The sequence below is a fragment of the Haliaeetus albicilla genome, chromosome 20, assembly GCF_947461875.1.
Source record: "Haliaeetus albicilla chromosome 20, bHalAlb1.1, whole genome shotgun sequence".
NCBI lineage: Eukaryota > Metazoa > Chordata > Aves > Accipitriformes > Accipitridae > Haliaeetus > Haliaeetus albicilla.
Window position 1 is genome coordinate 20,234,344 of NC_091502.1, and position 20,108 is coordinate 20,254,451.

Consider the following 20,108-nt stretch of genomic DNA (forward strand, 5'->3'; position numbering starts at 1 on the left):
CTTGCCGCTGCTTTTTCTCTGTGGGAGCGTATCAGTAGGGAATAAAACAGAGTCCAAGCTGGGCAGTCAGTACTCCAAGGAAAGAGAAAGACTACGGCTGCAGCCCATCCCAGTCAACCAGTACTGCATGTTGCTGCCTGCTTAACATACTGCCCAGCTCTCAGCTCAGCTGCCTTGGGAGAAGCTACCTGGGCCACCACGGAAGCAAAGAGTCCCATTCCTAGTGGGAGTGCCCGTGGGAAGCTCAGAGCGCCACTTCCATGGTAGCAGCCGTGTGCGTGATCATCCCTCACACACAACAGTCACACTTTGCCCGTGGCTCTCTGCATGTGATGGGAAGGGTGTGCATTGCCCTGGGAGAGGTGCACACTTGGGCAGCACTACCCTTTCCTGCTTCGAAAGTCCCCAACGTCTGCAGAGTCTCATCCAACCCAAGCTGGTGCATGGGCCACACAGCCTGGCACTGTCCTATGCCCCACACCCTTGGAAACAAACCCCAAAACCTCCCTCAGCCCCATGGGGACAACAGACTCCCTCCCCTCTGCAGTCCAGGCTGCTCTCCAAGGGAACAGGAGGCAAGGGACACACAGCGGGGAGCCGAGCTGGAGACCAGGGCACCCCCAAACCCACACACATCCACCCCACTGCATCACTGCATCTTCTGCTGGGCGCTGCTAAGGAAGCACTGCCACCAGCCAAAGGCCCTCCTGGGGGTCTGTCCGTATCACAGCGTCCCAGGAAGGCCTCCCCTAGCCCTGCAAAACTGTCACGCCCCGCCAAACACTGTCCCAGTGGGATGATGGTGTTCCTGACTGTAACTGGGAAAGAACAGAGCGGCTTGCTGGCAGCTCTTGCCTTCCCAGTTCTCACGGCTCACACACAGCACGGCCAAGGCTGGTTACCACAGTCTTTATTTAGTATCTTTAAGTGGCTTTAGGCACCAGGTAAAGTATCTTGTCCCTTTGCTGATGCGCCGCGGTCTCATCGCTCCAGTGTCCATGTGCTTGTAATGCCAGCACCTTTCACACTCCTCACATAGGTAGGTCTTGTCACCTAGGCTAAGGAAGGAAAGAGAAAACTCTCAAGTTTCAGGTTCAGGGAGAGGCACTGAGAAATACACTTCCTGAGCAAGAGACCTTGAAACTGAGGCTCCTTTCCTTTTCCATGGCTTCTGGAAAAAAATCTGCTTTTGAGAAGGGAGGCGGGAGGCTGGCAATTACTTTTTTGTTTCAGAAAGGTGCCTACACAGCTTCTCTTACTTTCTTCCCTCTTCTCCTTCTCATGCACCTGCCCATGGCTCAGTTAAAGGCTTGACCTTTCTGTGTGTTTGGCTTCTGAGCCTGACTTCTCAAGGATGAAAAAAAAAAAAAAGAGAGAGAATGCCTTATAGGTGGAGCCACAAAGAGAGGAAATTTTCCTGAACAGCCTGGGAGCATCGGGGAGCACTCAGCCAGTCTCATGACAGTCACCTGACAGTCTTCCTCTTCAAACACTGTGTGGTGGGTTGACCCTGGTTGGATGCCAGGTGCCCACCAAAGCCGCTCTATCACTCCCCCTCCTCAGCTGGACGGGGGGAAGAAAATATAACGAAAGGCTCGTGGGTCAAGATAAGGACAGTTTAATAAAGTGATAGCAAAGGTCGCGCACGCGAAAGCAAAGAAAAAACAAATGATGTTATTCTCTACTTCCCATCAGCAGGCACTGTCTAGCCGCTTCTCGGGAAGCAGGGCCTCGGTACGTGTAGTGGTTGCTCCGGAAGACAAAATGCCCCGCTTCCGTCTCCCTTTACTTAGCTTTTATATCTGGGCTGACGTCTATGGTATGGAATATCTGTTTGGTTGGTTTAGGTCAGCTGTCCTGGTTATGTCCCCTCCCAAGGTCTTGCCCTGCCCCAGCCTGCCATTGAGGGAGGGCAAAAATGTTGGAGAGACAGCCTTGATGCTGTGCCAGCACTGCTCAGCAGTAGCCAAAACACTGGTGTGCTATCAACACCTTTCTAGCTACTGATGCAGAGCACAGTGCTATAAGGGCTGCTATGGGGAGTATTAACTCCATCTCAGCCAGACCCAATATACACTGCCAGCCGGAAAGGCTTCATGCCTCTGCCAATGGGGCCAAAGGCAAGATGCTTTTTGACAGACAGCTTGAAAGTCTTACTTCTTCACTATTCCAATTTCAGGCTTCCAGAAGCACAGTTTATTCTTACGGGTTCTGGTCCAGCCTGTTTTGGCCAGGCAAATACTGAGTCCAAGAGAGGAAGGATCAAGCCCTGCCCTTGCCACAGAGGGGCCTCTTTTTATCCTCTGGCTTTATGTGATATCTGTCACGCCTTGTAGGGACGAGGCCAGCCAGAGAGATGGCAGCCCCTGCCTGGCTCTCTGAGGACAACGATTAATCCTGGGACCTGGGCACCTTCAGCCCCCAGCTCCCCTGCAGGAGGCAACAGCTGTTTTGGGCAGAAAGTGCCTCCCGTGCCTGGGCCCTTCTCCCTGTAAGTGTCTGAGCCATCTCTCACTGGACTCCAGGAACAGCCCAGGGTGTTGAACAAGCTCAGACACACATGGAGTGATCCCAAGAGCATGTGGCCCTCCCCATATCGTGCAGTCAGGCCTGATCACTGTTACCATCTGTTGATTAATGATTGTAGGCAGCTAAGCACCATAAAACAGCTTGCTCACTCCCTGGCAGTGACATGGGGAAGAGAATCAGAACCGTAAAAGTAAGAATACCTCTGGGCTGTGGTAAAAGACAGATTAAGAAGTAAAGCAAAACCTGCACACACAGGTACTCCCAGGAGCCAGCTCCCACATTACTTGTTCTCTTAGGCTCTTCCTCTAGCCTTGCTCTTCTTTCTTTTCCTCCACATGCCCCTTGGGAGTCTGAAGAGCCCCTTCCCCAGCAGCTCTTCCAGGTGCTACACAGAGCCTGATCCTGGCAGCAAGAAGACAACAGGATTCAGTCCTTGGGAAAGATCTCCCTCTGGCTCCTTCCTGAGCAGCGGGCAAGCCCTGGCACTACCGGCCGACCCAAGAGAAGCTGAGAAGCTGCCGACGTGGTCAGCGGCCAAGGGCTGCAGAAGCAAACGTACTCACTTGGGAAGCACGACGATGTCGCCAGAAGCCGTCTGGGAAGGGGCGTCCTTTCTGCCCGGTACGGCCGAACCCCTCGTGCTTGACCTCTGCAGGAGAGACAGCCCCGCGTGAGACCATTGCCAGGACAGGAGCCTGTTGCTGACCAAGGCAGCCGGCCTTTGGGCCGCTAAGGCAGAAAGCTGCCCTCTGGCAGAGCTCCCCGTCCCCAGCGTTAACCCCTCCTTACTGGAAGCAGGAGCTGCACAGCGAGCGCCTGCACCCCAGTCGTAACGCCGCCTGGCTTTGTGCAAGGGCAAGAGGCAGCCGTCTCAAGCAGGAGACGAGTCAGACCCACAAGGAGAAGTCAGCGCCAGCGGCCTTTCAGGGCATTTCCCAAGAACCCACGGCAGTGCTGGCAGAGCGAGGTACTCACGCTGAGGAGAGATTTCAGCAGGCGGCCGGTGCTATCCAGGCTGCAAACAAAGTCTGCGGAAAACTGCATTTTGACTTTGTTCTTCCGGAAGCGCGGGCAGCCCATGTCCTTGAAGATGAAGTCCACATCCTGCTTCTTTGCCAGGGTGTAAGACAGAAAAAGCAGGGTCTCTTGACCACAGTTCAGTACAGCGTTCTGAGGACTTGGGAACACGCAGCACTGCACCATGTCCCAGGGAACGCAGGTGTCCAAGGGTACTGAGGCATGATTCAAGAGAACAATTATAGAAGCTCCTGTGGAAAAACAAGCAGGAAGCAAATTAAGTTAGTGCTGAAGTGGTGGACAGTCAAGTACGGGCAGCTGTCAAGCCCACGGGCAAAGCTCTGCTAGAGAGCTGTCTAGCAGATTCCTCTGGTGCAGCTCAAAAATGAGGTGTAGCCCCTTCGTGTCCCCAGCTCACAGCACTCTCTGAGCTGAGGTGCCATGGGGATAGCAAGGATTTCTTTCTAACACCAGGCCTGCGTTGCCCCCCCCGAGGAATCTTTTGCTTTCCCACCACATGCAGCCATTCCCTTTCCCAGCAGAGTTGTCCCCAGGTGTCACAGCTTTGGGGACCAAAATCCTGTCAAGCAGGGCAATATCCCTGACTGCTAGAGCAAAGAAAGAGGATGAATGCTGCAAAGAAGACAATCCCTGAAAACAGGCTCTGAGGGCCGAGTTCCCCACACCCATGGTGCATTTCTGGGGACATGGCATATCCTCCCTGCTGCCATGAGCAGAAATGACGGTCAATGCGGCCATCAGGGCGCAAACAGTGCAGAGAGGGACCTTTTCGGGAGCTGCGGCTTGGCAGCCGGCGGAAGGCGGGGGGCTGTCTTTGCTTGTGAGGAGCTCGGGCTGATCTCAGGCCTTTCTCAAGGAGCCCTAGACTCCTCTCAGTCCCCTGGCAGCAGCAGTTCTGCAGGCACCCCGACGGCCTCACAAGGGGAGGCCATCCCGTTCATCCGCCTGCTTACCAGGAAGAGTTTCTTTCTCGTATTGGAGCCCGTGAACCCAGGCAAAGTTCTCCGACAGCTGGAAGATGGGCTTCAGCGTGTGGAGGAGATCAGAGGCCCCCGTGGACAAATAGTGTTTAATAAGGCAGAAGGTGCCCAGTCCAGGTATTGTGACGCCCTGAAAAGAGAGACAAAAGGAGGAACAGGGCTCAGGATTTCTGCAGTGGGACACAGCTTCTGCAGGCAAGGCGATGGGCTGTTGCGCCCCGGCTTATGCGGAAGGGGCTGGACGGCGGCAGCCTGGTGAGCTTTGGGGATGGTCTCACCCTCTTTCACCTCCCTCAAGAGATGCTCCAGAGCAGAGAAACGCCCTCGGCTATGGAGGACCCCCCAGGGGCTTTCCAGCAAGTGGGGAAAGCCTGGAGAAATGGCTCAGGCTGAATGCTGGGCTGCCCACGCTGGCAGTGGGCAACGAGCAAGCTGCAGGCAGCGCGGATCGGTTCCTTCTGCTGCAGCTGGGCTCTTCTTTTTGTCCCGAGAGTCAGAGCAGCGGGGCGGTGGCATGCCTGTAGCCCCCAGGGTACCTCCAGGATGTTTCTTTTGCATTAGCAGACAGTTTGTGGGGACGAGCAGCACGGTGGCTGACGCCAGCGCCCTCAAACACCGCGTCCCACCCTCCAGGACGAGTCCCAGCCCAACAGGGCTGCTCAGCTGCCCGTTAAACTCCTGCGGGGCTCGCTCCGCCCCGCGGTTCCGCGCGATGCCCACATGGGACGCAAAGTGACTGCCCTCCTGCTGAGGCCCGCTCCCCGGAGGGCGGCGGGAGCTGCGGGACGCCGAGGCCTTCGGCACGACGCCGGCTCTCATCCCAGGACGGAGCGAGCCCACTCTGCAGCAGCGCCCAACCACGCCCCAGGGTCCCTGCGTCAGCTGAACCGCCCCGACCCCGGCACGAGGGCACCCGCCTTCCCCAGGACGCTGGTGCGACCCTGGCTGCAACCCAGCCCCGAGGACAGGCTTGCTGCCTCGTTCCCCAGGAACGAGCCCGCGGCCGCTGCCCTCTCCCCTCACACCGGCTCCCCTTCCCTCACACCGCCTCCCCGTCCCTCACACCGGCTCCTTGCCCCCCACACCGCCTCCCCGCCCCTCACACCGCCTCCCCGCCCCTCACAACAGTTCCTTGCCCCTCACACAGGCTCCCCTTCCCTCACACCGCCTCCCCTTCCCTCACACCGCCTCCCCGTCCCTCACACCGGCTCCCCTTCCCTCACACCGCCTCCCCGTCCCTCACACCGCCTCCCCGTCCCTCACACAGGCTCCCCTTCCCTCACACCGCCTCCCCGTCCCTCACACCGCCTCCCCGTCCCTCACAACAGCTCCTTGCCCCTCACAACAGCTCCTTGCCCCTCACACAGGCTCCCCGTCCCTCACACCGCCTCCCCGTCCCTCACACCGGCTCCCCTTCCCTCACACCGCCTCCCCGTCCCTCACACCGGCTCCCCGTCCCTCACACCGGCTCCTTGCCCCTCCTTCCCTCCGCCTCTCCCCCAGCCAGCTCCAGCACCGCCCCCGGGCCGTGAGGCTTCCCAATCACACGCCACCCCTGGGGGGGCAGCCCACCAATCACACGCCACCCCTGGGGGGCGGCCCACCAATCACACGCCACCCCTGGGGGGCGGCCCACCAATCACGCACTGCCAAGCCGGCAGGCTGCCGCCCACCCGGTGCCCGTTCTCAGAGCAGGGAAGGTTCCAGAAGGGGTCGCCGGACCGGGGTGGGAGGGCGTGGGTGGCCGGGGCCGGGGCGGGGGGTGCTGGCCCCCACCTGAGCGGGGTCCCACCGAGAGCCTGCCCACCAGCGTGAGCCCGGGCACACGGAGGGAGCCTTGGCCGCAAGCTGCGCTCCCCGGGGGACGCAAAATCGCCTCAGGAACGCTGAGGGGAACCCCCCCGCCCTCAGTCAGTCCCCCGTTCCTGTAGCGACGCTGGGTTCCATCAGACAGGGCCCGCGTCCTGCAGGGTCGGGAAGAACAGGCAATCGCAGCGGAAGGAACCTGATGGCAAGGATGACTGACCGAAGGCAGCGGTCTCCGAGGGCGTTAGCAAAAGAGGCAGGAGGAAAGCGAGCGTGCGAGAGCGGGGGGATACGCGCAGTAACGGCACGGGTCCGTACCAGGTGCCTTTCCGGCCCTCGTGCGTCCCGCTCAGACGAGGGTCCTCTGTCGGGGCGCTGGCGCGGGAAGCCGCCCGTGCTGCCCTTCTCTGTCCCGGGAGGAATCCCAAGCGCGCAGTACGGACAGCGCGGGCGCTGTCTCCTGGTGGCAGGAGGATCTCGAGCCTCTCCTGACCCTGTCAGGCCCCAACCTTGCACCCCTGCAGGAGCCCCTGTGTGGTTCAGGCACGGCTGAGCCAGTTCTCACTGGCCTCCAGGGACAGCCCAGGGTGCTGAACGACCTCAGACGCACGCTGTGTGATCCCGAGAGCACGTGGAGCTCTCCCCGCCTCGTGAGCTCGGCCCTGAACGCTGCTACTGTCCCGCAAGACGGGCAGGCTCCATTAAATCACGGGAGAGAGAGGCAGTGACCCTGACTTCTGGACTAATCCTTGACATGGAGTTACCAAGGGATGCTCGTCTGAAGCCCTGGGCTGACTGCCTGTGACGCTCCCTGGTGACCCGTGGGCTGGATCACGCTCTGAACACTTTTTCATCCCTCACGCGAGCCATAGCCAGCAAACACACCAGCTGTCCTGTTTTCCAAGCTGCTCTCAGGGGACAAGGGGTGGTAGGAACCCCAGCGTACCCAAGCTAGCGGCCCGGATCCCCCCGAGCCCAGCCGCGGATAACACGTGTGCGCACTACGTGCCACCCTTGCATTTTCTGCTGGGCCCAGCCGAGGAAGCGCTGCCCACAGCCAGAGGCTCTCTCCAGAGGTGTCCCCGTCTCACAGAGCCCTGGAGAGGCCTCCCCTAGCCCAGAGCAATTGTCCCTGCCCCCCCCAAAGAAGGCACCAGCAGGCTACCAGTATCCTTGGCCACGATGGGGACGGTGAGCTGTACAAGGGCAAAAAAAAATCAACGACCTCTTTGGCCTTGGCCGAGAGAACTAACAGGGGGAACAATGCCAGGCTGCAGCGACGGGGCAGTGAGCAGCTTAGGGAGAAGAGAGCCTGGTGAGCCCGGACAAAAAGCTGCTTGGGGCAGGATGGAGGGTCCGCCTGGGCGTCGTTGCAGAAAGGAGAGGCCATTCTGGCAACCGTTTATGCCGTGAGACTTTGCACGTTGCCTTCGTGCCACACAACAACCTGTGGGATGCCCTGGAGGATTGCTGACCCATCTTCCTCTCCCAGCTCCCGCAGACAAATACAGCGGAAGACCCTCCCGCTGGAAGCAACCCTCTTTATTGTTCACTAGGCAGTGGGGTTTCGCCCCGGGGAGCGCTCTCCCCTCCTCTGCTGGCAGCTCAAGAGCTGCAAGAGGGCAGTGCTGACTCCCCAGCCTCTCCTCCCCGCTGCAGGACTCGGAGCGCTGGGACCCTTCAGGCCGGTCCTGCCCTGCCGGTGGCTCTTCTCAGAGGCGCTAAGGAGAGACGAGGAAAAGCTCCGAGGGCCAGGTCCCGAGAGGGAGGCCGAGAAACGCTGCCTGCCCCCTCCAGCCCCGCGCCCCTGGCCGTGCGCCTGGCCTGCGGCAGCCCCGAAGCCCGCTGACAGGCTCTGTGGCTCTGCGGAGGCCCCTCGTGTCCCAGCCAGTGGCGGGGAACCTGCGCGGCACCGGGCTGAGGCGCCGGGCGAGGCCGGGGCAGAGACGTGCGGCTGCAGAGGCTGGCTGGGAGGAAGCAGGGGCTACGGGCTCTGAGGAGCTGGAGCCCAGCACCGGCTCCTGCCGGAGACGCGTGGAGCCGCCCGCGGGCGTCCGGTGCCAGCCAGAGCCCTCGCCAGGAGCAGCCGGCCGCTCGCCCTGGAACGAGAGGGAAGTCTGGTTGAGGGCCGCGGGATCCAAAGCCTGCTGCCGCCCCTGGAGCGGGGAGAGCCCGGGGCCCTGGTTGCCCGAGGGACTGCTGGCAGGGGGACGCGGGCCGTTGCGGGAGAAGCTCACCAGAGCAGGAGCCCCTCTGCAGCCTACCTCCGGACTTCCACAGCTCTGCTCTTGCGCCCGTCTTCCTACGGGGCCTCCCTTCTCTTCTCCAGCAGCCTCCGCACCCGGATGCCCCGCACGGGACGGCACCTGCAGCAGCAGAGGACAACACTCTCGCTTGGGCTCTCGAGCTGCCCGCCTCTGCCTGCCACCAGCCCCCTTCCCCTTGGTCTCCGGGGGAGCCTGAGCCCACGGCCGGCCGCTGGGCTGCAGGGGGACAGCGGGAGTCGGGGCCTCTTCCCCGTCATTCCCTGCCAGCAGCAGCCAGGGGACGGACGGAGAACCAAAGCCCACAGGCAGACAGCCTGCACCCCGGGTCCCTCAGACGGCCCGCTGCCGCTCCGCTCGCACAGGCCCTTGGGGGAGCTGGCACTCGCTTACTTGCTCAGTGACTCGTCCGGAGCAGCTGTTTCTGCCGCCTTCTCCGGGGGGCGAGGGATGAGAAGCTGCTGCTGCTTCCACTCCACCGGTGCCACCTGAGCGCCAGGCCCGCCACCCCCTACGGAGAGCCGTCCTCCGGGCGTCAGCGGCACCTGCGTTGGCATGAGATGAAGATGGGACCCCGGCCCGAGCCCACTCCAACCTGCAGCACCGCGGGAGGCGGCGATGCAAAGACCTCGCCCGTCATCCAGCCCCCTGGCCACCCACCGGGCGTTCTGAAGCCAGGCTAGAGCACCGTCCCCAGTGAGGGACGGCGCTGGTGTAGCTGCAGGTCCTGAGCACAGCCCTGTGCTCAGCACAGCCGTCAGTGCCACCTCAGAGCGGGGCCAGGGCCCGGCCCGCTCCCCCCGTGGCCCCTGCACCTCGCGCTCAGCTCCCTGCAGGCAGCACAAGGCAGGGAGGGGACCGTGCTGGGCACGGCAGGAGCTCCCAGTGCAAGCGCCATGCTGCCTGCAGCTTGTAACCCACCATCCCTGCCCACCGCCCTGCTCGCTGCCCTTCCACGAGCAGGCACCCCAGGAGGGTGTGTTTCACGGCATTTCACACCACGGCTCCCGGGGAGCAGGAGAGCCCGTTCCTGCCGCTGCTCTGCCTTGCCCGTGGCCCTTGGGAAAACAATGCCCCAGCTCTGGCAAGGAAGCTCCCGGGCTGGGCATGGTCTTCCCTCCCAGAAAAAGCACCTACCGAACTTGCTGTGTTCTCGCCAGCCTTCCCCTTCCTCGCCAGCTCCACGAGCCGCAGGGAGGACGCGCCGTCTTCCAGCAGCTTCCGCTTGTCAGCCTGCGTTTTCAGCTACGGGGCAAGCAAATCCACAGGACGCGTTTTAGGTGGAGGTGCAAAGCCAGGAGCTGTCACTCGACGGTGCGGCAGGCCTCCCAGCGGGCTCTGCCCAAGCTCAGGACAGTTTCCCCTGCAGCCTTCTGTCTCCAAGGAATTCAGCAGGAAAGGCTTCAGCCTTCGGCCTTGAAGCCCAGGGGAAGGCGGCTTTCCCTGCGGTGGCCTTGGAAGGAGTCCTCATCCTCAAGGGAGGAAGGAGAGGCTCCGAAAGCGCCGGACCTTCTCCCGGAGGGAAGCTTCCAGGTCAAGCACAGAGAGGGCAAAAGTGTCTGCAGCGGCCCCCCGTGGGCAGAGAAAGGTTAGGTTTTGGAGTGCTTTAAACATACCCGGCCCCTCTCTGCCTCATTCCTCTCCCTGCGAGCCTGGTACTCTGCCCACATGCGCTCCTCCTCCCTTTCTTTCTGGAGCCGCTCCTCAGCCAGCGATGCCCGGAGATTCCTTTCATCCCGCTGCATACACAGGTAGCAGACTTCCTGCCGGGAGTGAAAGCAGGCAATGGTGAGAGCGACGTCAATGAGGGAAACGTCCAGAATCAGCACGCATCGAATGACGCAGGCATGCTGCCCGCAGGGGGTACCTGTCCGGCTCTCCGGTGACCCTCACAGACAGGGGGTTGAGTTTGGGGCCGGGCCGCAGCAGACCGCTTGCTCTTCCCGTCTCCCTTCCTTGAAGAGCTCTCCTCGCGCACTGCCGGCAGCCTGCAAGCAAGCGAGAGGGGGAGTTTCGGCTATGGCTTGTGCTCGCCAGCCCGCTGCCGCACGGGCAGCACGCGGCAGCTCTCCGCGTGGACTGTCCCTCGTCTCTGCTCTGTCCCAAGGAGAAGCTGTGACCCGAGCTGCGGCAGCAGCCCCCAGAAGCAGAGCTGAGGCGCCCACACGCAGACCCCGTCCAGAGGAACCCTCTCCCTTGCCAGTCCCCGAGCCCTCCCCCCCGCTGACCAAAAGAAGAGGCTCCCTTGCAGCTACGGAGAAGGAGAAAAGTCAACCGTAGCCGCCTGCTGTGAGCGTCTGCAGGCAGGTCCCAACAGGGCTGCACGCTGGCAGCAGGGGCACGAGAGCAACCCCTGCTAAAACCTGCTTTCTGCTCACTGCCCCGCAAGGAGAGGGCAGTTTGCCAGGACACGTGTCGCAATGGTTTTGGAGTTCACCAAGACCCTCTGACCAAAGGCAGGCTCTCGCTGCCCCAAGGACCAGAGCCCTGGGGTTGCCTCCTCCACCTCCCCACCAGCCGCACCTGAGGGAAGGCTCTTTTGCCCCGGCAGCCTCGCCCAGGTCTCCTTCGACCGTCACCCGAGGCAGTCTGGCCGGAGAGAGACGTTCGCGCGACAGCAGCTGGCGCTTCTCAGTGAGAGGCCCTGTAAGAAGGTGACAGAAAGGCTCTTCAGAGCAGCCCCTTGGTGACCATGCGACCAGGCAGGGACCAAGCCTCTCTGCGTGCCGGTGGGGAAAGGGGCTAGCAGAGAGGGACAGGGACGCTCTTGCACACCAATCCGAGCCTGGGGCTTTCTCCCTCGGAACCTTGCCCAGATTTTCATTTCTGTGGCCTGAAAGTGCTCCCGCTGGTCTTCCTTTCTCCCTGCATTTCACAGGCGGGGAGGCGAGCCTTGGGTCTCTCCGCTGCCATCGTGACCCCAGAGCGGCCCTTTGGGCACATCCAGCCCACGGAGGAGTTGTCAGCAGACCGGAGCTACAGGAGCCCAGTGCGGAAGGGGTCTAAGCAGTATCGAACGCAGCTGGAGGCGCTGGGCTGCCCTGCCATCTTGGTCCCTACCAAGGGCCTGCAGAGCTACTGTCACAGGAGGGCCTCCTCCTGTACAAAGCACAGGCTTTTGGCCGTGGCTCTGAACCCCTTGCCCTTAGCAGAAGGCGCAAAAGGGGAGGGTAGAGAGGTCTCGCAGGAGCCACCGCTCTCACAGTACCTGTTCGCTTAGCCTCTTCCTCCCTCCTCGCTTCTCCCTTTTTCTTCTTCTCCGCCTGCCCCTTGGGACTCTGAAGAGCCCCTTCCCCAGCAGCTCTTCCAAGTGCTACATAGAGCCCGATCCTGGAAGCAAGACGACAACGGCAGTCTGAGTCCAGGGTGCCACCTCCCAGGGTTGCAGGGCTTGGTGCCACCTTCTGAGAGATGCTTGCTGTGGGTTGGGCAGGGAAGGGGCAATCACTAGCCCGTGGGCCGCACTGTGAATCCACCCATCTTCCAAGATAAGCAGGAGCAAGCGTGGAGTAATGGGGGATCCAGGCCTTGGGAAAGGTCTCCCTCCAGCTCCTTCCCGAGCAGCGGGCAAGCCCTGGCACTACCGGCCGACCCAAGAGAAGCTGAGAAGCTGCCGACGTGGTCAGCGGCCAAGGGCTGCAGAAGCAAACGTACTCACTTGGGAAACACGACGATGTCGCCAGAAGCCGACTGGGAAGGGGCGTCCTTTCTGCCCGATACGGCCGAACCCCTCGTGCTTGACCTCTGCAGGAGAGACAGCCCCGCGTGAGACCATTGCCAGGACAGGAGCCTGTTGCTGACCGAGGCAGCCGGCCTTTGGGCCGCTAAGGCAGAAAGCTGCCCTCTGGCAGAGCTCCCCGTCCCCAGCGTTAACCCCTCCTTACTGGAAGCAGGAGCTGCACAGCGAGCGCCTGCACCCCAGTCGTAACGCCGCCTGGCTTTGTGCAAGGGCAAGAGGCAGCCGTCTCAAGCAGGAGACGAGTCAGACCCACAAGGAGAAGTCAGCGCCAGCGGCCTTTCAGGGCATTTCCCAAGAACCCACGGCAGTGCTGGCAGAGCGAGGTACTCACGCTGAGGAGAGATTTCAGCAGGCGGCCGGTGCTATCCAGGCTGCAAACAAAGTCTGCGGAAAACTGCATTTTGACTTTGTTCTTCCGGAAGCGCAGGCAGCCCATGTCCTTGAAGGTGAAGTCCACATCCTGCTTCTTTGCCAGGGTGTAAGACAGAAAAAGCAGGGTCTCTTGAACGCAGCGCTGCACCGTGTCCCGAGGAATGCGGGTGTCCAAGGATACCGAGGTGTAATTCAACAGAACAATGGAAAGAGCACCTAGGAAAACACAAGCGAGGAGCAAAGTAGCTTTGCTGAAGTGGAGGACAGTCAAGCACGGGCCACCGCCGAGCCCACGGGCAAAGCTGTGCTACAGAGCTTCTCTAGAATAGTCCTCTGGTGCAGCCCAAAAGCGAGATGTTTGTAGCCCCTTCCTGTCCCCAGCTCAAAGCACTCTCCAGGCTGAGAGGCAACACTGGAGAGAAGAGACTCCCTGAAAACACAGAGCTCTGAGGGCCTGGTGCCCTACACCGATCACACCACACCACATCCTCCCTGCTGCCCGCTGGCACCTGCAGCTGTGCCAGCTGCCATGAGCACAAACGACGGTCAATGCGGCCATCAGGGCGCAAACAGTGCAGAGAGGGACCTTTTCGGGAGCTGCGGCTTGGCAGCCGGCGGAAGGCGGGGGGCTGTCTTTGCTTGTGAGGAGCTCGGGCTGATCTCAGGCCTTTCTCAAGGAGCCCTAGACTCCTCTCAGTCCCCTGGCAGCAGCAGTTCCGCAGGCACCCCGACGGCCTCACAAGGGGAGGCCATCCCGTTCATCCGCCTGCTTACCAGGAAGAGTTTCTTTCTCGTATTGGAGCCCGTGAACCCAGGCAAAGTTCTCCGACAGCTGGAAGATGGGCTTCAGCGTGTGGAGGAGATCAGAGGCCCCCGTGGACAAATAGTGTTTAATAAGGCAGAAGGTGCCCAGTCCAGGTATTGTGACGCCCTGAAAAGAGAGACAAAAGGAGGAACAGGGCTCAGGATTTCTGCAATGGGACACAGCTTCTGCAGGCAAGGCGATGGGCTGTTGCGCCTTGGCTTATGGGGAAGGGGCTGGACAGCGGCAGCCTGGTGAGCTTTGGGGATGGTCTCACCCCCTTTCACCTCCCTCAAGAGATGCTCCAGAGCAGAGAAATGCCCTCGGCTATGGAGGACCCCCCAGGGGCTTTCCAGCAAGTGGGGAAAGCCTGGAGAAACGGCTCAGGCTGAAACTGCACAGTTTGGCAGTGGGCAATGAGCAAGCTGCAGGCAGCGCGGATCGGTTCCTTCTGCTGCAGCTGGGCTCTTCTCTTTGTCCCGAGAGTCAGAGCAGCAGGGCTGGTGGCACGCCTGTGATCAGCAGGGTACCTCCGGGATGTTGCTGGTGCTTTAGCAGCTGGCTTGCAAGTTGAGGACTCCTGGAACGGGCAGGGTAGGACGGGATGAGGAGATGGCAAAGCCCACCTTGTTCAGTGCAAGCTGCCGGAGGATGTACTGGGATACGCCATCCCAAATTCTCACAATCTCTGGAAAGCAAGAGAAAGGGAGGTCATGCTCCACGTCGGCCCAAGGCACAGAGGCGGCGGGTGCCAGTGTCCTGGGATACACCCTCCCCAGGATGAACTGCGGCACCAGAGGGGAGCCCCCCCTACAGCAGCGCTCATCAGACAGCGCCCGATGGCCTCACCATCATCCGAGAGGTTCATGAGGGTTGGAATCATGAGGCGGCCACGACACAGGATGGGAGCGCTCCTGGCCTCCATCTGGCTCCGGCCCTCCTCCGTCTTCCACCAAGCAGCCGTCCCACACCGGTTCGCTGCCTCCAGTTAGTTGCCTTCTGCTCCTCGCGGTGAGGCGTCTCCTCAAGAGCAAAGCAGCAGCCAGCACCTCGCTCCTGAAGGCCTCGCAGCCAAGTGTGGGCTGGCGCGGGCAGCAGCGCTGGTCAGGGGGAGGTGTCTCTAGGTCACAACTGGCCCCATCGCCACCTCACTGCGCGTGTCACAAGCGGGGGGGCACATCATGCACCAGCAGCTCGGCCCCTCCAGGGCGTTTGGGTTCAAGTGACCGATCATTGCTCCCCTGGGGCCAACCCACCCCCAGGGCAGCCGCTAATTCCTGGGCTGCCAGACTCCAAGAAAGGGAGGATCAAGCCCTGCCCTTGCCACAGAGGGGCCTCTTTTTATCCTCTGCTTTACCTGATATCTGTCACGCCTTGTAGGGACCTCCACCTGGCTCCGGTAGGCAGCTAAGCACCATAAAACAGCTTGCTCACTCCCTGGCAGTGACATGGGGAAGAGAATCAGAACCGTAAAAGTAAGAATACCTCTGGGCTGTGGTAAAAGACAGATTAAGAAGTAAAGCAAAACCTGCACACACAGGTGCTCCCAGGAGCCAGCTCCCACATTACTTGTTCTCTTAGGCTCTTCCTCTAGCCTTGCTCTTCTTTCTTTTCCTCCACATGCCCCTTGGGAGTCTGAAGAGCCCCTTCCCCAGCAGCTCTTCCAGGTGCTACACAGAGCCTGATCCTGGCAGCAAGAAGACAACAGGATTCAGTCCTTGGGAAAGATCTCCCTCTGGCTCCTTCCTGAGCAGCGGGCAAGCCCTGGCACTACCGGCCGACCCAAGAGAAGCTGAGAAGCTGCCGACGTGGTCAGCGGCCAAGGGCTGCAGAAGCAAACGTACTCACTTGGGAAACACGACGATGTCGCCAGAAGCCGTCTGGGAAGGGGCGTCCTTTCTGCCCGATACGGCCGAACCCCTCGTGCTTGACCTCTGCAGGAGAGACAGCCCCGCGTGAGACCATTGCCAGGACAGGAGCCTGTTGCTGACCGAGGCAGCCGGCCTTCGGGCCGCTAAGGCAGAAAGCTGCCCTCTGGCAGAGCTCCCCGTCCCCAGCGTTAACCCCTCCTTACTGGAAGCAGGAGCTGCACAGCGAGCGCCTGCACCCCAGTCGTAACGCCGCCTGGCTTTGTGCAAGGGCAAGAGGCAGCCGTCTCAAGCAGGAGACGAGTCAGACCCACAAGGAGAAGTCAGCGCCAGCGGCCTTTCAGGGCATTTCCCAAGAACCCACGGCAGTGCTGGCAGAGCGAGGTACTCACGCTGAGGAGAGATTTCAGCAGGCGGCCGGTGCTATCCAGGCTGCAAACAAAGTCTGCGGAAAACTGCATTTTGACTTTGTTCTTCCGGAAGCGCAGGCAGCCCATGTCCTTGAAGGTGAAGTCCACATCCTGCTTCTTTGCCAGGGTGTAAGACAGAAAAAGCAGGGTCTCTTGACCACAGTTCAGTACAGCGTTCTGAGGACTTGGGAACACGCAGCACTGCACCATGTCCCAGGGAACGCAGGTGTCCAAGGGTACTGAGGCATGATTCAAGAGAACAATTATAGAAGCTCCTGTGGAAAAACAAGCAGGAAGCAAATTAAGTTAGTGCTGAAGTGGTGGACAGTCAAGTATGGGCAGCTGTCGAGCCCACGGGCAAAGCTCTGCTAGAGAGCTGTCTAGCAGATTCCTCTGGTGCAGCTCAAAAATGAGGTGTAGCCCCTTCGTGTCCCCAGCTCACAGCACTCTCTGAGCTGAGGTGCCATGGGGATAGCAAGGATTTCTTTCTAACACCAGGCCTGCGTTGCCCCCCCGAGGAATCTTTTGCTTTCCCACCACATGCAGCCATTCCCTTTCCCAGCAGAGTTGTCCCCAGGTGTCACAGCTTTGGGGACCAAAATCCTGTCAAGCAGGGCAATATCCCTGACTGCTAGAGCAAAGAAAGAGGATGAATGCTGCAAAGAAGACAATCCCTGAAAACAGGCTCTGAGGGCCGAGTTCCCCACACCCATGGTGCATTTCTGGGGACATGGCATATCCTCCCTGCTGCCATGAGCAGAAATGACGGTCAATGCGGCCATCAGGGCGCAAACAGTGCAGAGAGGGACCTTTTCGGGAGCTGCGGCTTGGCAGCCGGCGGAAGGCGGGGGGCTGTCTTTGCTTGTGAGGAGCTCGGGCTGATCTCAGGCCTTTCTCAAGGAGCCCTAGACTCCTCTCAGTCCCCTGGCAGCAGCAGTTCCGCAGGCACCCCGACGGCCTCACAAGGGGAGGCCATCCCGTTCATCCGCCTGCTTACCAGGAAGAGTTTCTTTCTCGTATTGGAGCCCGTGAACCCAGGCAAAGTTCTCCGACAGCTGGAAGATGGGCTTCAGCGTGTGGAGGAGATCAGAGGCCCCCGTGGACAAATAGTGTTTAATAAGGCAGAAGGTGCCCAGTCCAGGTATTGTGACGCCCTGAAAAGAGAGACAAAAGGAGGAACAGGGCTCAGGATTTCTGCAGTGGGACACAGCTTCTGCAGGCAAGGCGATGGGCTGTTGCGCCCCGGCTTATGCGGAAGGGGCTGGACGGCGGCAGCCTGGTGAGCTTTGGGGATGGTCTCACCCTCTTTCACCTCCCTCAAGAGATGCTCCAGAGCAGAGAAACGCCCTCGGCTATGGAGGACCCCCCAGGGGCTTTCCAGCAAGTGGGGAAAGCCTGGAGAAATGGCTCAGGCTGAATGCTGGGCTGCCCACGCTGGCAGTGGGCAACGAGCAAGCTGCAGGCAGCGCGGATCGGTTCCTTCTGCTGCAGCTGGGCTCTTCTTTTTGTCCCGAGAGTCAGAGCAGCGGGGCGGTGGCATGCCTGTAGCCCCCAGGGTACCTCCAGGATGTTTCTTTTGCATTAGCAGACAGTTTGTGGGGACGAGCAGCACGGTGGCTGACGCCAGCGCCCTCAAACACCGCGTCCCACCCTCCAGGACGAGTCCCAGCCCAACAGGGCTGCTCAGCTGCCCGTTAAACTCCTGCGGGGCTCGCTCCGCCCCGCGGTTCCGCGCGATGCCCACATGGGACGCAAAGTGACTGCCCTCCTGCTGAGGCCCGCTCCCCGGAGGGCGGCGGGAGCTGCGGGACGCCGAGGCCTTCGGCACGACGCCGGCTCTCATCCCAGGACGGAGCGAGCCCACTCTGCAGCAGCGCCCAACCACGCCCCAGGGTCCCTGCGTCAGCTGAACCGCCCCGACCCCGGCACGAGGGCACCCGCCTTCCCCAGGACGCTGGTGCGACCCTGGCTGCAACCCAGCCCCGAGGACAGGCTTGCTGCCTCGTTCCCCAGGAACGAGCCCGCGGCCGCTGCCCTCTCCCCTCACACCGGCTCCCCTTCCCTCACACCGCCTCCCCGTCCCTCACACCGGCTCCTTGCCCCCCACACCGCCTCCCCGCCCCTCACACCGCCTCCCCGCCCCTCACAACAGTTCCTTGCCCCTCACACAGGCTCCCCTTCCCTCACACCGCCTCCCCTTCCCTCACACCGCCTCCCCGTCCCTCACACCGGCTCCCCTTCCCTCACACCGCCTCCCCGTCCCTCACACCGCCTCCCCGTCCCTCACACAGGCTCCCCGTCCCTCACACCGCCTCCCCGTCCCTCACACCGCCTCCCCGTCCCTCACACAGGCTCCCCTTCCCTCACACCGCCTCCCCGTCCCTCACACCGCCTCCCCGTCCCTCACAACAGCTCCTTGCCCCTCACAACAGCTCCTTGCCCCTCACACAGGCTCCCCGTCCCTCACACCGCCTCCCCGTCCCTCACACAGGCTCCCCTTCCCTCACACCGCCTCCCCGTCCCTCACACCGGCTCCCCGTCCCTCACACCGGCTCCCCGTCCCTCACACCGGCTCCTTGCCCCTCCTTCCCTCCGCCTCTCCCCCAGCCAGCTCCAGCACCGCCCCCGGGCCGTGAGGCTTCCCAATCACACGCCACCCCTGGGGGGGCAGCCCACCAATCACACGCCACCCCTGGGGGGCGGCCCACCAATCACACGCCACCCCTGGGGGGCGGCCCACCAATCACGCACTGCCAAGCCGGCAGGCTGCCGCCCACCCGGTGCCCGTTCTCAGAGCAGGGAAGGTTCCAGAAGGGGTCGCCGGACCGGGGTGGGAGGGCGTGGGTGGCCGGGGCCGGGGCGGGGGGTGCTGGCCCCCACCTGAGCGGGGTCCCACCGAGAGCCTGCCCACCAGCGTGAGCCCGGGCACACGGAGGGAGCCTTGGCCGCAAGCTGCGCTCCCCGGGGGACGCAAAATCGCCTCAGGAACGCTGAGGGGAACCCCCCCGCCCTCAGTCAGTCCCCCGTTCCTGTAGCGACGCTGGGTTCCATCAGACAGGGCCCGCGTCCTGCAGGGTCGGGAAGAACAGGCAATCGCAGCGGAAGGAACCTGATGGCAAGGATGACTGACCGAAGGCAGCGGTCTCCGAGGGCGTTAGCAAAAGAGGCAGGAGGAAAGCGAGCGTGCGAGAGCGGGGGGATACGCGCAGTAACGGCACGGGTCCGTACCAGGTGCCTTTCCGGCCCTCGTGCGTCCCGCTCAGACGAGGGTCCTCTGTCGGGGCGCTGGCGCGGGAAGCCGCCCGTGCTGCCCTTCTCTGTCCCGGGAGGAATCCCAAGCGCGCAGTACGGACAGCGCGGGCGCTGTCTCCTGGTGGCAGGAGGATCTCGAGCCTCTCCTGACCCTGTCAGGCCCCAACCTTGCACCCCTGCAGGAGCCCCTGTGTGGTTCAGGCACGGCTGAGCCAGTTCTCACTGGCCTCCAGGGACAGCCCAGGGTGCTGAACGACCTCAGACGCACGCTGTGTGATCCCGAGAGCACGTGGAGCTCTCCCCGCCTCGTGAGCTCGGCCCTGAACGCTGCTACTGTCCCGCAAGACGGGCAGGCTCCATTAAATCACGGGAGAGAGAGGCAGTGACCCTGACTTCTGGACTAATCCTTGACATGGAGTTACCAAGGGATGCTCGTCTGAAGCCCTGGGCTGACTGCCTGTGACGCTCCCTGGTGACCCGTGGGCTGGATCACGCTCTGAACACTTTTTCATCCCTCACGCGAGCCATAGCCAGCAAACACACCAGCTGTCCTGTTTTCCAAGCTGCTCTCAGGGGACAAGGGGTGGTAGGAACCCCAGCGTACCCAAGCTAGCGGCCCGGATCCCCCCGAGCCCAGCCGCGGATAACACGTGTGCGCACTACGTGCCACCCTTGCATTTTCTGCTGGGCCCAGCCGAGGAAGCGCTGCCCACAGCCAGAGGCTCTCTCCAGAGGTGTCCCCGTCTCACAGAGCCCTGGAGAGGCCTCCCCTAGCCCAGAGCAATTGTCCCTGCCCCCCCCAAAGAAGGCACCAGCAGGCTACCAGTATCCTTGGCCACGATGGGGACGGTGAGCTGTACAAGGGCAAAAAAAAATCAACGACCTCTTTGGCCTTGGCCGAGAGAACTAACAGGGGGAACAATGCCAGGCTGCAGCGACGGGGCAGTGAGCAGCTTAGGGAGAAGAGAGCCTGGTGAGCCCGGACAAAAAGCTGCTTGGGGCAGGATGGAGGGTCCGCCTGGGCGTCGTTGCAGAAAGGAGAGGCCAT

The 20,108-nt window shown here is 61.7% G+C and overlaps 2 protein-coding genes across 2 annotated transcripts; both read right to left on the reverse strand.

Moving 5' to 3' along the window:
- Positions 1-7,846: 7,846 nt before the first annotated feature.
- Positions 7,847-14,753, reverse strand: LOC138690098 (coiled-coil domain-containing protein 81-like). The gene is made up of 13 exons (XM_069807883.1): positions 14,380-14,753; positions 14,157-14,218; positions 13,503-13,659; positions 12,688-12,944; positions 12,276-12,361; positions 11,826-12,097; positions 11,141-11,261; positions 10,485-10,605; positions 10,234-10,380; positions 9,755-9,862; positions 9,011-9,162; positions 8,591-8,719; positions 7,847-8,074 (listed from the first exon to the last, which is right to left on the reverse strand). Exons 1-12 carry the CDS (start codon positions 14,453-14,455, stop codon positions 8,656-8,658), a joined length of 1,623 nt encoding a protein of 540 aa, XP_069663984.1. The 5' UTR covers positions 14,456-14,753; the 3' UTR covers positions 7,847-8,074; positions 8,591-8,655.
- A 326-nt stretch (positions 14,754-15,079) lies between these two features.
- On the reverse strand, positions 15,080-16,991 carry LOC138690123 (coiled-coil domain-containing protein 81-like). The gene is made up of 4 exons (XM_069807898.1): positions 16,806-16,991; positions 15,791-16,083; positions 15,379-15,464; positions 15,080-15,217 (listed from the first exon to the last, which is right to left on the reverse strand). Exons 2-4 carry the CDS (start codon positions 16,016-16,018, stop codon positions 15,121-15,123), a joined length of 411 nt encoding a protein of 136 aa, XP_069663999.1. The 5' UTR covers positions 16,019-16,083; positions 16,806-16,991; the 3' UTR covers positions 15,080-15,120.
- Positions 16,992-20,108: the final 3,117 nt, after the last annotated feature.